We start from the raw sequence: 17,410 nt of genomic DNA, 5'->3' as shown, positions 1-17,410 counted from the left end.
ACAAAGACAAACTTGCCACATGAAAGTGTGAAAAAGGCAGCAGCCTCTCATATAATTTAAAAGCAATTCTCCACATGCTTGTTTTACTTGCTAAAAATAATTGTGTCCCCCCCTTCATATTTACTGATGAAACCAAGCACTAAATTACTTAGAATGCACTAAATTACTTAGAATGATCAGAACTCATTTTCAGACTGAAAGTCTTGATTTAACAGGGGCAGAGAGCAAAAATGGTACATTGCAGTAGTTTGCTTGCGCATAAACAGACTTGATTCTGCTCCACAAAATATCTATCCAGCATAGATTTTAAATGAAGAACATCAGTGCTAAATAGTAAGTAGATAACTGTGTATATAACACTGATCTAGCAAAAGAGAAATTCTAGAAATATCCATTTATTTTTTTATGCTTTCTATACACTTTGAACACTGATACTACATGGAGTGGTAAGATTATTCTACTCTTCTATGAAGTGGTAGAGTAAAACTAAAGTCTGAAGTTATGAGTAGAAAGTCTACTAAAAATGGCACTTACACATGCACATTTCAGTGTCTAATTTGCTTTATTCACACACATTAGTTACTGTAAGCCTTGGAACAAACTGTAAGACAGCCAAATTTGCATTCTGTGCAACTTTGCCCAAATCCAAGTTTTTGTTATTTTGTACAAAGCAAAAGATTCCTCTTCGTCATAATCTGCCACACTGCAGCAAAGTAAGAAGTCTTCTATGTACCTGTAAATTATGACATTTATGTCTACAAGTTACTCTTACAGTTTCTATTTTGCTCAGAGCTCCATTAGCAGTGAAGTTGAAAACATTTTTAAAAGACCAATAAACCCATCAGTTTCCCACTTGCAAGTTCTTACAAGTTATGAAAATAAATTCCTTTGAACTGGCTAGCAGTCCAAATTAAATATCAAATGTGATGTTTATAAAGCAGATATTAAGAATTCATATCCATTCCTTAAGTCAGTTAACTGGTAAGAGGAAAGGCAAATCCTCGCTCCAAACACATTTGAAATCCTATTCCCTTCTGTATGACTGCACATTATATATTCAGCTTGTGTCTATAATTCTAAATTTCAACAGTACTTTTTAAATTACACTTAGGAAGCTATATCCCCATTTTTAAAACAAGTTATTTCACAGTGTAAGGAGAATCTACAGAGTAGATTCTTCAAACTTTATTTTCTAAGCCATTTTAAACAACTAGGTTAGTAAATCAATTATGTCCACTGTGATAAATCCACACCTGAACAGATTAAGAAACATTTTGAAGCAGTGTTGAGTAAATAATTTTGGTAAGCTGTAAAACTGCCACATGCAAGGTATATTGCACTACAACAGCTCCAAATCCTTTATAAAACCCCAGCATTCCTTCTTCCCGTTTTATAGTATTTATGCAGTCTCTCATTCCCTCATACTGAGTATTGATCGGAAGCACTTCATAGCCAAGGTCTGTATTGTCAATTATTGTGCGTGTCCCTTGAATATGAAGGCGGTGTAAAACTGTCTCCAGTGGGTAAAGCATGACATCAGCACAGAGGCTAGCAGCAAAGCTAGCAATAAGTTCTGGAAAATACGCATCCAGCATGCTCTGCACAGAAGTAGAGCTCTCAGTTGGAAGATTGTGGGAATTATCCCTTTTCAGAACAAACAAAACAAGCTTCTGGATGATGGAACTGATGATGTAGTGAAGAACTCCATGTAGAGCAGTAGGAAAAGTCAAGACCATCAGAGGAAGGAGACGCTTGCTATGTGGTACTCCCATGCCCACAACTCTGCCGATTCCTTCTTTCACGCAGTCCAGGATGCCAGGATTATCTCGAATTATTTCACTCTACAATCACAAAGGAATAGTTACATCTTGTGCCGTGCATTTTACAACCATGCTGACATCCACTTTGACACTTCATCACTGCTGAACTTTATGAGAGGTAAAGATTTGCAGGCTGTCATATCTATACAGGTATATTGATATAAATTTTTTGCTCTAACACTCTTGATAGCATTCAAGTAAACTTGCTTTTAAAAAATGAACCCATCTTAAAGAGTCTTTATTTAATGTACATTCCTGTTATTTGTGCTGCTACCAAAGAAATTCAACTTTCAGTCTACTGCTGAAAATATCAGTCTGCAAAACAGTCATGTACTGAAAACGCCTCATTCCAAAGCAAAATGCCAGGGACTATTTATCTGATTTTGAAGTCCTTTCCTTTAAGGACTATAACTATAGTCTTTGAACTTGAATGTGCATAATAAACACTTCCATAACTAAAGTTGAGTTGAAAGACAATTTTAACTTTTAATTTAATAGGTTCAGCTCTGAATGTTTCCATTCCCTTACGTGCATCTAAAGTAGCACTCTTTACCCATGCTGCTTCTTTGACAAGAAATAATTACTTTGCTCATGTAGTGAAAATAAAGAATTCACTCAGTAACTGTTTCCTCTGCTGTACTCCACCTGTGACTACAGGATTAAGCTAAAGACATTGTTTCCCCTCCTAATGCTTATTTAAACTCAGTGTTTTATAGTCTCTGTCACATCCAAAATTCAGGATTTGGGAGTTCTCCTCAATGCCCAAGTCTGAGTCCATGCTGGCTGTGTCCTGACTTCATGCCAGGATAAACCACCAGAACATTCCTCAGTACTCTGAGGAAAGCCTAACAGCCTGCAAAGCCTTCATCATCAGAAGAGAAACTTTACAGAAGAGAAACTAGTTCAAATACTTCAGAATATAACACTCCAGACTTTAAGTTAAGCATCATAACCCCTACTGAATCCCCTTCTCCCCCACATTATTATAGCCACTGCACTTCAAAAATGTGCTTGCTTTTGTCAAACACGCCACCGTGTGGTTTGAAAAGTTAAAGACAACAGCAGTAACGAGACAGCTACAAATTTGTACCATTTACAGTTATTTTGATTACATATATTTACTTGGAGAAGTGTGTCAAACTAATACTGGTTTATCAGAATTAAGACAACCAAAGTTAATGTAAAACTGTGAGTAACAAATCCCACAACCTTGAACTTTTATAGTTTGTTACTGGTCATTGTCCTCTTGCGGCACTGGAAGGTAACGTAAACCTGGTAAGCCAAGTTACCTCCCTGCATCAGTTAATATAGCATAAATAAAATCTTCACAAATGCTGCCACTATCTCTGTTGTGTTTCTAATGATAAAGCTCATGACAATATTTCTGGGAACTGGAGAATACATTTCGTACAGCATGTATACACCTATTCAGTAAAATACTTGCATACAGCTGAACCTACCAAATCTAAACTCCTCAGATCTCAGTGGAATTATTTTCATAAGCAACGCTTTATAGATATGATCACCAGTCTAAAAGGCTGGGGGAGATGCTCTTTTGGCTTTTTGTTTGTTTTCCTACTAAGTTGCTTTCTAGCAAAGAAATTTTATTACTTATTTTGCAAACAGAAGACAGGCTCTATATCATGTTCTATCATGTATGTTCCCATGTCCAACAACACAGATAACATCCTTTCAGACAAAAAATACAAGCAGTAAGATACTTTAATAAAACATTCCATTTTGTGGCCTGCTATAAACTCAAGAAACATGAACAGTGTTCTGCCACTGTTTCTAGTTCTAGGATTACGGCATGCTCAGGGTAAAGCTGTTCCCCAGGACATAAAAGAGGTTCCTAAGTCAGTTTCCCAGTATGTGTCCAGTTAAATCTTCCCAATCTTCCAGTTAAACTCAGAGATCCACTCAGCCTGGATTTATGGAACATTATTTTCAAAATAATTCAACAGGAGAAAGTAAGAGGGCTTCTTAAGTAGAGCAACTTTAAAGAATGTGAGTTTGTTGCTGGGAGTCTTAACTACGTACCCCCATGCATAGATGTTTAATCTCACCTCCTGTTAGTCCACAATATGGCCAGTTCACACAGAACAGCCTTCCCAGTACCTTCTGATTTCTTTAAGTCTGGATTCTCTGCACAGAGCAGAATCCTGTTCCTTGAGAGTACCTGCCTCTAAAGTACATGCTGAAACTAAGAAGTCAGTCTTGTTTCCCTCTTCTTCACAGAAAAAGCACCATTTTGTAGACACAGACCAGCAGTTGAACTGGATTTAAACAGCTGGATCTAAATCAGTCTTGACAGTACTTAAAAGTTGTCTATGTTATGAATGAAAATTATTATTTTTATGACTGAATGACATGAAAGTGACTATCATGCACCACCCTCCACACAAAAGCTCACTTTACCGTAAGAGTTCCATTAGCTGCACAAAGATACTTTCATGTTAATTAAGAGCAACTCATTATCTAGAGAGAGCTAGCAGAATTACCCTGGACTACCTCTGCTTAGCTAAACTACTTCTCTTTCCCCAGAAACAGATGCAACAACTAATGAAAATCTGCAATACAGTGCTATAAGTTACTCTGTTCAGCTGTAGAACAAGTTAAGCTATATCCTAAGTGACAGGTCCAAATATTTATTTTCATGGCTAAAGAAGAACTAGATTAAAATTTAAAAGCAAAAAGTTCATAGAATCACCGAATGGTTCGGGTCGGAAGGGACCTTAAAGATCACCTAGTTCCAACGTCCCTGCTCTGGGCAGGGACACCTTCCACTAGACCAGGTTGCTCAAAGAGGGAGAGAGAGAGAATCATCTCCCTCAACCTGCTGGTCATGCTTCTTCTGATGCAGCCCAGAACATGGCTGGCCTTCTGGGCTGCAAGCATACATTGTCGGCTCATGTTAAGATTCTCACCAATCAACACCCCTTAGTTTGTCTCCTCAGGGCTGCTCTCAATACATTCTCTACCCAGCCTGTATTTGTGCTTGGGACTACCCCAGCCCATGTGCAGGACCTTGCACTTGGCCTTATTGAACTTCATGAGGTTGGCACAGGCCCACCTCTCCAGCCTGTCAAGGTCACCCTGGATGGTATCCCATCCCTCCAGCATGTCAACTGCATCACACAGCTTGATGTCATTGACAAACTTGCTGAGGGTGCACTCAATCCCACTGTCCGTGTTGCTAACAAAGACGTGAAACAGGGCTGGTCCCAATACCAATCCCTGAGGAACACCACACTTGTCACCAGCCTCCACTTGGACATTGAGCTGTTGACCACTACTTTTTTCAGTGCCATTATCCAGTCAATTCCTTATCCACCAAGTGGTCCATCTATGAAGTCCATGTTTCTCCAGTTTAGAGACAAGGATGCCATGTGGGACAGTGTCAAATGCTTTGCACAAGTCCAAGTAGATGATGTCAGTTGCTCTTCCTCTATCCACCAATGCTGTAACCCCATTGTAGAAAGCCACCAAATTTGTCAGGCATGATTTGTTCTTATGAATCCATGTTGGCTGTCATCAATCACCTCCTTATTTTCCATGTGACTTATTATAGCTTCCAAGAGGATCTGCTCCATGATCTTGCTAGGTACAGAGGTGAGAATGACAGGCCTGCAGTCCCCTGGCTCTTCTTTCTTTCACCTTTTCAAAAATGGGGGTTCTGTTCCCCATTTCCAGTCACTGGGAACTTCATTGGACTGCCATGACTTCTCAAATGTGATGGATAGTGGCTTAGCAACTTCATCTACCAGTTTCCTCAGGACCCATGAAGCTGTGCACATTCAGGTTCCTTAAATGGTCTTGAACCTGATCTTCTCCTACAGTGGGTGGTTTTCCTTTCTGCCAGTCTCTGCCTTTGCCTTCTGTGACTTGGGTGGCATGGCTAGAACACTTGCAGTGAAGACTGAGGCAAAAAAGTTTTTGAGTACCTCAGCCTTCTCCATGTCCCAGGTAACCAGCTGTGCAGTTTCCTTCCAGAGAAGGCCCGCATTCTCCCTGGTATTCATTTTATCCCCAAGGTACCTACAGAAGCTTCCTTGTTGTCTTTGATGTCCTTGGCCAGATTTAATTCTATCAGGACTTTAGCTTTCCTACCCTGATCCCTAGCTGCTCAGACAATTCCCTTGTATTCCTCCCAGGCTACCTGTCCTTGCTTCCACCCTCTGTAGGCTTCTTTTTTGTCTTTGAGTTTGTCCAGGAGCTCCTTGTTCATCCCTGCAGGCATCCTGGTGTTTTTGCCTGACTTCCTCTATATTGGGATGCATCACTCCTGCGCTTGGAAAAGGTGATCCTTGATCACTAATAAGTTTTCTTGGGCCCCTCTTCCCTTCAGGGCTTTATCCCATGGTACACTACCAAGCAGATCCCTGAAGAGGCCAAAAGCTACTCTTCTGAAGTCCAGAGTCATAAGCTTGCTGTGCGCCCTCCTCACTGCCCTAAAGATCTCGAACTCCAACATTTCATGGTCACTGGGGCCAAGGCTGCCCTTCAGCCCCACATTCTCCACCAGCCCCTCCTAAGTTGAATTACTGAAAAAGCTTTATAGTTGTTATTGGGGAAGGGGTGACTGCAACAACTTGCTTAGCAAGCCTTTTAAAACCTTTATGTGGGAAAAACTTCTTTATGGTTTATCTAATAGAACATACAGTTGTAACTCGTCCTTATTTCATAGATAATATATTCCAACTATCTATATTAGATGTCTTTTCTAATCCTAGATCTAGACTTAAGATAGTACAACTGATATACCCATCATAGTAAATACTTTTTATCTCTGTTGATAAGTCATACAGCCTCAAACAAAACAAATGCAAATACTGCAACACAAACCTGAATCAAAAGCGAAAGACTCACTTCTCCACATAATCTAATCTATAAAGAGAATAACAATATCTTTTTAAACGTTGTAAATATATATAAGTTACCTGTACAGTTTCAATCAGGCTTGCAGAATAAAAAGGCATTGCTATCACATGTGTTAAACTGTAGAAATTAACAAGATAAGAATTAATATCATGATACTACTATAATCTTAGACAAATATGCACATCAAAGTTGATAGTTATATACCAAGACAAGCTGAAAGAAAAGTAACAAACCGTAACTCAATTATTAAAATGCACATCAACAAGTTTAGATGAACTTCAGTCTTAAGTTCTGTTAAATTCTATTTCCATGTGACTAGATTGATTCAGGTCTATCACATACCATAATTTAATCACAAAAAGAATAAAATCTTTTAAATTAGTCAAGTTCCATAGAGACAAAGGGATCTAGTATGATAAAATAGTCAAGATTGTATATGCAATTAAGATTGTCTAAAAAAAAAAAAAAAGCAAAATTTGAAAATTACTATTAGCACCCTGTCAAGTAACCATAGCTGCAGATTAAACTAATGTACATTTAGTAGTTTTATTACTGTTTAGATAGTAAGACACAAAGTAATAACACATGCTATACTTACCCTTTGAGTAGAAGGTGTCCACCTATCTGCTTGAAATTCCACTTACGTGAAAGCTCCCTAAAAACAAAAGTATTTACCTTAAAATGTATAAGAACATGTTATTCTCAAGCATTTCTTCCATGGGTGTCAACATCCAATTTTCATATTGGTGTCTGATTATCAGTTTACATTGCAGGATTTCCCTCGATGGAAAGAAAATCAGCTACACATTTAATAAATCATGCCTAACTTTTAGAACTTATTTGGGCCTATTAGATATTCTCTCAAAAAAGCTTTCTATTATTACTAAGGTGCCTGTCACTCTCACAGCTACTGGCTTTAGTGGTTTGCATTTATTTTGCATCCTTATGTACTAACTCTTAAATCTATTTTCAGGGAATATTGTATTATTTTAAAATCTCCATAGTTTTCCTTTATCAATATACTTTTAAAACTATGTTTTTGTTTAGTTACGCTTTTTCTGTTCTTTCAGGTTACGTTTATCCCATTTTTGTTTCTTTACTGAAAACCTAAATCACACTGACATAGTTAGACAAGACCAAATCAAGTACAATAGGTCAGACTAGGTCAGCTGCATAGTAATTCTGTACAGACTTAACTCATTTCTTTTGGCTTATGACCAGTCTTTAGCATATCCTGGTAAAACAAAAGAAAACCCATGTGTTTCACTCAAAGGTGACTTTAAAAAAATCTCCTTAAAGTAGTATTTTCTAATTACATACTTCAAAATATGAACAATAAGTGTTAACTACACTCCACTTGTCAGGAAATGTAATCCCACTTAGCTCAAGATAACATTCAAATACCAAATGTATTTACCATACATTTGGTACATACTCCAGCTATCAGGTAAAAGTATTTCTGTTTGAAACGTTGAACACAATAGACTATGCATTTTTAATAATAAGCTATAAAGTGTTCAACTTCAACTCTTGTCTGGGAATCACACTCACCCACTGCCTGTAGCTACAGCTCTAATCCAAGAAAGGAAACTCTTCACTATTTCTGAAGAATTGTGTGTTACTAGTAGCCATCACTTTTCTAAATACATAAGTCAGTCACTAAAGAGGAAGGAAGATCATTAACCATTATGTATTTTGCACACTTGGATCACATCCACTGAGCCATAATACTTAAAAGATATGGAAAATGAAACCAAACTGAGGTGTGAAGCCTAACCTGCCAATCCACTATGTGTAACTACTGTTGCAGTGGAAGAACAATTATGGAATGAGTTAGCGTGGTACGGAACCACATTCAACTTGCCACAAAAATGTTAACATCCATTTCTGGGCCCCTCTCCTAAAACAGGATGATTCTTTTATGATATGGTGATATAGAATTGGAACGGACATCTCACTTCCTTGTGTCCTTTGGAGCTTCACAATGTATTTAAACAACCTTTTAAATCAGATTCGCTGGCACTGCTGCTATAAGCAATAGCCTTCACCTCCCTGTGACAGCCCAAACATGCATGATGGCACTAAAAAGGAAAGGAGAGCATCCAGTAGAAAACTGCATGGGGTGGTGCATGTACAAGACCATCATTTTAGCCAGATCACTTCCTCAATTCAGTTCATTTTGTGACTGTTCACATACTGCGTTGGCACAAGGATGGGGGTAGCACCGAGGAAGGAATGAGCAGGTGCTAGTGGAAAGGATTGCTTCTCTTAGCAGCAGCACCAGCTCACTTTTCAAACTACTGAACAACTAGCCCACAAGAAGAAAATCCTTGCTCACGTTGGACAGAAATCAGAAATATGAACATATAAATTCTGTATCACATCTCACAAACTTAAGCATATCCTACAGCAGTATTTAAAAACAAGAACAAGTCACACTTGGGGGAAAGTGTACCCGGAAATTTCAGTTACATATGAGATAGAGTTGACCAAAAAGCTTAAATACACACTCAACACAATTTAAGTATGAAATGCTTTTGCTAATGCTTTTGACAAATGCCAGAACTTGCAAAGACTTACTTTTATTAGTATGCATGCATAATAACAGTAGTTTGATTCAGCCTGCCTACATTCTGTTCACACATTAAAAACAGGCACTTGTTTCTTCTGAAAGCTAATATGGTTCTCAAGCCTATTGGTTCATTCAAACTTAACCAGCCTGAAACCCAGCTCCTTGCCGGCCTCCTTAACATGTCTTCCAAGACAGGTCTTTATCACTTTACTGGCTTCAGTGTGTGCCGTGGAACAGTTAATACCTTTTGCTAACTTTTTATTATTCCACAATCTCGTTGCAATTCACTAAAGGTTATAATTACTTTATAGAATAAACTGTTCTATACAACCTGCTTACTCTTAAAATATCTGTAACAAAACTGACAATATATATTACAGTTGTCAGCCCTTACTGTTAGCTCCAGACCATTATCAAACAAAACACTGATAAAAACCCTTCAGACAAAAATTAGTTATCAGACTTGTATCTCAAAGCAGAAAGACATCACAACATTATACCATAATCCTAGAGTTATAGTTCAGCACAAAAAGTAGCCTGTCACAAATCAAAATAAAAAATTATTACTAAACTACTGCAGTCAAAAACGGACACAGTGAACTAAAATGGTGCATATCTCTTTAAATTAACTCACTTATTTTTAGTTGTAATCTCTTTATTATGAGAATACTGAACAATGTACCTATAGTTGTTGGTAAAGGAAGACAGAAGACAAAACTGACAGCCACATACAACTCTTATTTACCATGTCTTCTCATTTATTTATGCAGGCCATTCTGTTCTCTCACCTACCAAAGACAGCGAAAATGTTCAGCAAGATGTCAGTGCTGTCTCATCAGCCATGTAAATTTTCTGTATTTAGATTAACGAAATCAGGACTTTTTACTTTAGACACAGTATTTGCTAGTACCACACAATACAAACCAAAATACAAATGAAACTTATGAATTCTGTTGTTACAGCAGAACTATAAGAAGACCAATTTGCTACATTATTTCTATACTCAGACAAGTAGGCAGACATACCAAACATACAAAGAGACATCTGTCTGTCACTATTTATTAATTACAAGGTTGTCTTTGCCAAGACAATCATACTGTGCTGAAAACACCTATTAAATGTCTGACTGTTCTAATAAAGTGAATTTTTTCAGCCTTACATTTCTAACACTTTGAATATAAGACAACAACTGATGACCAATTTGCTAGAAGCAGTAAAAAACCCATATAATACCTTGGTAAAGGCGTAAATTCACTGATGATGCCTTCTGTTCCCAGGGTTATGCCCTGAACAATGAAAGTGCTGCCCATTCCTTTCCAGAGAGCTCTTGGACCCTGTGTTTTGAAATATGCAACATATTTTGATTCATGCAACATAAAACACAGAAATCTTTTAATCTTACTAATTTATATAAAAATTCAGCAAATTCGGAATGCACCCAGCTACAATTCTACCATTAAACTTCACTATCACTAAATTCAGGGGACAACTAACTTTTCAGCTCTGAAGAAACTTCTGTTCTTCAATAATTTCAAATAGTTGTCACAAATTTTGGAGGCGTATTTCCCACTGTTAATACTCTGTACTATAAATTCAACATCATTTTCTGTGGACAAAATGAACTTGAGATGTTAAAGCACATCTCCAAGAAATCCAGAAAGTCTTTCTTTACTGTCTTCTGATCTGAGTTGCAGGATTGCCATTCCCAGACAGACTGGAAATTCACACAATACTATCTTTGGAAGTAGCCACCTGGATAATCTCCTTATCCACATAAAGATTAATTATTTTTTAGAATCCTTTTGTTTTCTAACATTTGCAAATCCTCTTTACTAAATACTACACTACTTAAAAAAAACGCTTACAATTCTTCTTGAAACATTTCTGCAACTCTAAAAACAACAGACCCTTACACTGGCCATGTTTTTAATCACCAGTTAGGTAAGGAGTTAAATATGTCAATGTACAGAAGTGCTACAGTAACCTTCACTGCTCAGATACAGTCTGACACCAAATACTGACCTGTGTCTTATTGATGCTGTACATAATGTTGACAATAGTAAATGGAGTGAGATGGTAATTCCGAGCATGATAGTTAACCTGTTAAAAATACAAATAATGGCAGTTTTATAAACACACTCACAGAAGTTAAAACTCTAAAGGAAAAAGCACTTCCAAACCAAGGACTTTATCTTTGTAAAGGTCAGCTAAAGTGACAAAAATATGAATAAATTCTCACTAAAACTTATGGAAATAGGCAGAACTTAAGTATTTGTATGCTGCAGATGTAAGCACTAAAGCAAACATAAATCAGAAAATATTGGAAATAAAGCATCCTGTTCGTAAATGGGGACCTGGAAGTTGCTCTGCAGACTAAAACACTTGCTATAATTCACTTTCCACTGCCCAAACAAAAATGAGTAAGAATATTAAAGATAAGTTAAATTTCAGAATGGAAAATACGTATCCTACAAATAAAAATTTGTCAATGTAGCAGTGTCTCCCTAAGAATCGTAAAGCTTCCTTTACCCTACAGAGCATGAAAACACAGAAATACCAGGAGCTCTGACTGGAAGAAGTAATATAAAACACATACCTGACACTGACGGCGTAGAACAATGCAAGGATGTGCCAATACATTTTCTGTAAATAGGCTTTAAAAGAAAAGTGTATTTAAATCATGAGAAGTCACAGTAAATTTACTATAAAAGGTTCGTTATTTTTTTTCTAACAACATCAGATCAGTATTTGGAACAAACTATATCTTACCTAGTGAATTAACAAGGCATTTTGGATGGCTACTTGATAGCCATCCAATACTATAAAGGAACAAGTATGAAAAAACCTCACACATAAATTCACTAGAAATAAGCCCTACATACGTATTTTTATAGGCAAAACAGTGTACAGAATGTCTTAAACTTTCCCTCTGCAAAATATTAGGGAACAAAACAGGCCAGAGACAAAATTACAGAAGGATTAGTTTGCAGTTTTATGTTAATTCTATGTACCACACTATTAATCATGACTCTCCTTAGCAGGGCCAGAGCATTGGTACTAATGGCTGACATTTTTTTTTAATCAGAAAATGGCCCAAAACTAACTCTCCCTCCACCCCAAGAAATGTTATTTCAATAAAACCTTCATAGGAGAGTTCTCTCAGTTCTAACAGCCATGCAGAGAAGCTTTTCATTTTATCTCAAAGTGCCTGAGTGATCACAGTACTTACCTGTATGTGATTCAAACCTGGGATATGGATTAGAAAAGTAAAACCTCCAGGCCTCATCTAAGCATCCCAAGTAACAGCTCTGACCACCAACCTATAGGATCATTCGGGTTAAGTCTCTTACGGGGATTTTACTCTGGATAAATAAGTACCAAGTACTGTCTGGCACAGGAAAGTACTGAGCCTGCAGTTCAAAAACTATTAAGCTAATAAGTAGTTTGCTACTACCAAAAGAGGTGACACTTTCCCCGTACTGCAGTTGCTATCTATTAAGTCCTCCTGGTAGTCAACTCAACTAACTTCACAAAAACGAACCTTTTCTTTTGGGTATTTCCTACAAGATTTCTGACTTGAACCATGTGTATCTGACAAGTGACCTGGTACAAATGCAAAAGCAGAACCAGGAATTGCCCTCAGCAATGATAAAGTGTTGATCACTCTTTGCCAAAACCACATGCTCATTTTAGTCCTAGTGGCCATGGTGCTCAGGATGTGGAAAACTGTTATGCTTGATTAAATCAAAGCATATAAGTCAAAGAGCAACTGAGCCAAGCTAACATCTCTCTGTTCCTGAAAGAGATCAACATGTTCCTGCCATATGGCTCCACTCCTTTGCTAGTACTCTCCTGAGCTCATTCAGCTTGATAAGGTTGGAAAGAAATCAGATTATTCTTTACATGTCTGGGGGGGCCAGCTCTTTCCCCTCCCCCCATCAGCTCTATTGTAACAAACTGAACAGGCTCATCAAGGGGTCTGAATGAGCAACCTGAGCCACTGCAATGGAAGCAGTGGGAGAAGAAGGACAGGTAATTTCATGAGATGAGATGATCTAACTTAAGCAACTCAATACTTGCTTACTAGCTCATTACTAATCCTTTTTATTTTTCCCCTCTCTGGTCTAGTTAGCTGTTGTCTCCTGGGTTTCAAAGCTAGTCAACTCCTAGGTAAATCAACCTAACTGAAAGAATAAAAAATAATTCAGCTCTTTCATTGACTTTGTCTTCTGTTTTAGTGAGTCAAACTGTTAAAAGAGGGTTGGGTCAGCATTAAGGGTGATAACAACAGGGTAAGGAGTAGGACAGGCTGGTGGTCAAGCAAAAGGCCCTCCTCTAAGTAGAAGTACACTGTAAGAACCTCAACTGACATCTTCCCACATTGGTCTAACTGGGTAAGTGACACAAGTACTCTCATGTTGCAAAGAGAAAAGCACTCTTCTCTGAGAAGTCTCACATTCAGGTCAACAAGGAGTAAAAGAAGTTTTACTCCTAACTTTTCCAAGACAAAAAAAACACCTCCCACTCTTTCATAATTTACATCAGTACATTGACCAACAGAAACCTAACCAGTGGTGTGTGACTGAGCAGGCATCCTACAAAAAATGCCAAGTTTATAATGATCCTTACACTTGACAGTTTAAGCTCTGAAAATGCTATTAAGCATGTTAAAGTCCATCACTTTCTCAAAAATATTATCAATATTGGGCCACTTGTCTAGAGCAACATTACTAGTCCAAGATACTTTGGAAATATACTTGAAGACATTCCCACCTTCTTAGGAAACGTTCGCATTACCCAAAAATATTAACAAAAGTGGCAAATGTGAAAACAGCTTTCTAGTGTTATTTTCAGATTGCTCTGATAGGTTATGCATATCCTGAGCACACCGTATGAAACACTGGTTCTTATATTCACTGCTGATAAAGTAATTTTGATAAACATCTCGTTTAAAGAGAACGGAAACCCACATGGATTTCAGGCAGTAGGTTTCAAAAAGCATTTCAACTGTGTAAGTCTACCAGCATAAGAATACAACACAAAAGTGTACATAGGGATCATAAGACAACTATGGCTTTATGACCTCATTATCACTGAAAATTATTACATAACTCTTACCTTGCAAGGCCAATACCAAAGCCTGCAAATCTATTCAACTGCTCTGAAAAAAAATGAAAACAGATTATATAGCAGTGATAATCATACAGTGGGAGAAAATGCCACGCAGATGATCTGCAAAACTAGCTTTATACTGTACTTGCTTCAGAAAATTACAAGCATTTAACCACAATATTTGTGTCAACTCAGCAAGAGAGGATATAAAAACTTATTCCCCCAGAAATATTTGCACTTCAGACTGCATTTGAGTTTGCACATATTTTTATAAATAAAATTATTCTTCTCTTACAACAGCTATAGGGAAAAAACAAACAAAAAAAAGAGACAAAGTGAACAGTAAACCAGAGAGTATTTTAGTACTTAAAAACTCTAACTCAAACCATCCACTGAAAAAGTTAGTATGCATGACAGTTTACAGTAATTCTGAAACATAATTTAGATATCTGAGGTGAAATTAGTTTTAAAAACAGTAAAAAGAGATAAATTGGGGGAAAAGTAACACAAAACATCACTGATGATGTAACAAACATCAACATGATGTGAATTTTCAAGTCTATTGTTTATCTCTACTCCTTTGCAAGAATCTACTTGAGAAACGTTAAAACTGCAACAAGAGTAATGGGTTCAATTCTCCATTGTCTGCTACCAGGCAGACATCTACACCTTGGGAATTATCAGAAGAGATTTTAAGGAGAGTCTCAGAACTCTAAAGACAACTGAAAATTAATGCTCAGCCCTACAATCTAAAGGGTGCAAGCAGGCTGTAAGCACGGGCAATGCCAGTAACTTCAGTGGAGCTCTACAGAGATGTGGCAGCCCTCCTGATAGGAATAAGTCTTTCTCCACTTGCAGAAGCTGGACTCAGTGATACAGAAACTCCTTATGAGTTCTCCAAAATGCAGAAAAGACATACCCTCCATGAGTAGACAGGATGACAAAAACACCCCATGGAGTCCAAGCATCTATGAATATTTAAGTAGTACTTGCACGGATGAAAGTCTAACTAAGGGCTGTACTCATTATAAGACCTGAACAAAAACGCTGCACTACAGGTTAAAAAAAAGAAGACTCACCCATTAATTCAATTCAATTTGAAACAAATTAGTCTTTCATAAGACTCTGATAGGCCAGTGTGCACAAACTGCTCCAGAACATTCTTTTAATTAAAGGAGATAGTGTTTAGTAGCCTAGATGTAGCATGTTTCTCCTAATTCACCTCAATTTCCCAAAGATATAAAATGATTTGGTACTTCTGAGGGTTTCTGTTTAGTTTCCCAACATTACTAGAAAAGTTCCTTCCTCAAATCTACCAGTTCCACTGTTCCTTCACTATCACGCATGGAGGGAGGTTTTACTTCTGCAGCTAGTGCTGTACCCCTCCTACTTTTTCAACACAACAATAAAGCAATGCGAAGACACAGAGTGTGAAACATCAACACCAACTAAATAACAAATTAGATCGTAAGACCCAAAGGTACTTCCCGCCCTTACAGGAGACGGAGCACTTCTGCGGGATACCGTTTACGTGGGCAATGGGGAGCTGACCACAGGCTGCTTAACCAGAATCGCAGGGTGCGTTCTGGCACTCTCAGCCGTATTTGCGTGTAACTACGTGGTGCTACACAGCGGAACGGGCGCTGGAGCGCAACAGGCGGCGGAGCAAGTTCTCTCTCTTCTAAAGGACTTTTTTTTTTTTTTTTTTTTTTTCCGCTGGTGCTTCAGAACCGCCAGCCCATAGCTGCAACTCGTCCCCGGGCCCGGTTAGCGCCAGCAAACCCAGGCCGCGGCACACCCCTTGGCCACCGCCTGCCCGCCCTTGCCCGCCTCAGCGGGTCACCCGCTAACGGGCGGAGCCGGAGACAAGCCAGGGACAGGCGGAACGGCGAGAAGCCGGCTGCCCGGCTGGGCCGGGCCCTCCCTTACCGGCGCCGGGGCCGCCCGCCCCGAGGTTGGGCTCCTCGTTGAGGCCGGCGCCCCCCAGGGGGGTCCCTGCCCCGTATGGCGGCGTCTTCTCCCCCCAGTGCAGGTTGCGGCTGCCGGGGATGTCGGGCGGGCTGGTCACCCAGTGGCCCAGCTCCGAGGCGCTGCCAAATGGCCTGGCGCCGGGGCCCGGTTCCTCCCGGCCGTCCCCCCGGTAGCCCAGGCCGTCGAAGCCCTCGGGGCGCCGCGGGTGCATGGCGGCAGGCGAGAGGGCGAGTGGGGGCCGCGCACAGGCCGGTACCAACGGCAACGGAGCCCGCACTCAACCGTCCCTATCCCCGCTTCCGGTCGCGGAACGGGTGAGCCGCGCCCTGCTGAAGCCGAGGGCAAGGCCACGTGATAGGGAAGAAGGCGGGGCCGGCGGCCAGCTGGGCCAATAGCGTTCCTCCTTCTGCCCGGCTCGGGGCGGAGGGAGGTGGGCGGTGGGCTCAGAGCGGAAGGACGCGATCCCGGGCCGGCGGCAGAGGGCGGGGGAGGGCGCCCCCTGCCGCTCCGGCGGGCTGGCACCGGCCAGGGGGGCCGGGTGGAGTCGGGGAGCGGAGGGGGAAAGGAGCTGTGCTCGATCCGGGGCTGGGCTTGCCCTTTGCGGGGCGGGTGCGGCTCCGGAGAGCGTTGTACGCTCCTGGGTTGCAGAGGACGTGTCTGCCAGCACAGCTCTCAGCCCTTTTCCCTGGTCGACTCTCACCCCGGCTGAAATCGGTGACACCCAAGCACAGGGGCCACCCCACCCGGCTGCCTGCTTGCAAACTGGGTGGTGGGACTGGGAGCTGGGGCTGGTAATGGTGCTCACAATGCTGACGGGCCTGAGCAAACCCCGCAGGGGAGACAGGCCAGGATGGGTCAGAGTGCCATGTCTGCCTGGCGTGGTCCCACTGCTCCTGTTCCCTCTGCTTCCCCTTCTCTCTTTTAAGCTCCTTCCTCCTAAAATGCTGTTTGCTGCACAGCTGCCTGCCTGTGGAGAAGTGGGCACGACGCGGCTGGGACTGCAGGTATTTCCCCTTCACCAGCCAGAGAGGTGTTTGACGTGAGCCAATCCATG

The 17,410-nt window shown here is 40.2% G+C and overlaps 1 protein-coding gene across 1 annotated transcript; it reads right to left on the bottom strand.

The window, feature by feature from the left end:
* Positions 1–1,152: 1,152 nt before the first annotated feature.
* Positions 1,153–16,638, bottom strand: SLC25A46 (solute carrier family 25 member 46). The gene is made up of 8 exons (XM_086771212.1): positions 16,315–16,638; positions 14,392–14,434; positions 11,870–11,927; positions 11,296–11,373; positions 10,507–10,607; positions 7,300–7,356; positions 6,761–6,818; positions 1,153–1,841 (listed from the first exon to the last, which is right to left on the bottom strand). Exons 1-8 carry the CDS (start codon positions 16,565–16,567, stop codon positions 1,263–1,265), a joined length of 1,227 nt encoding a protein of 408 aa, XP_086627338.1. The 5' UTR covers positions 16,568–16,638; the 3' UTR covers positions 1,153–1,262.
* Positions 16,639–17,410: the final 772 nt, after the last annotated feature.

The sequence above is a fragment of the Chlamydotis macqueenii genome, chromosome Z (assembly GCF_036417535.1).
Source record: "Chlamydotis macqueenii isolate bChlMac1 chromosome Z, bChlMac1.mat, whole genome shotgun sequence".
NCBI lineage: Eukaryota > Metazoa > Chordata > Aves > Otidiformes > Otididae > Chlamydotis > Chlamydotis macqueenii.
The sequence above is the reverse complement of the archived record's forward strand: the minus strand, read 5'-3'. Positions and strand labels throughout refer to the sequence as shown.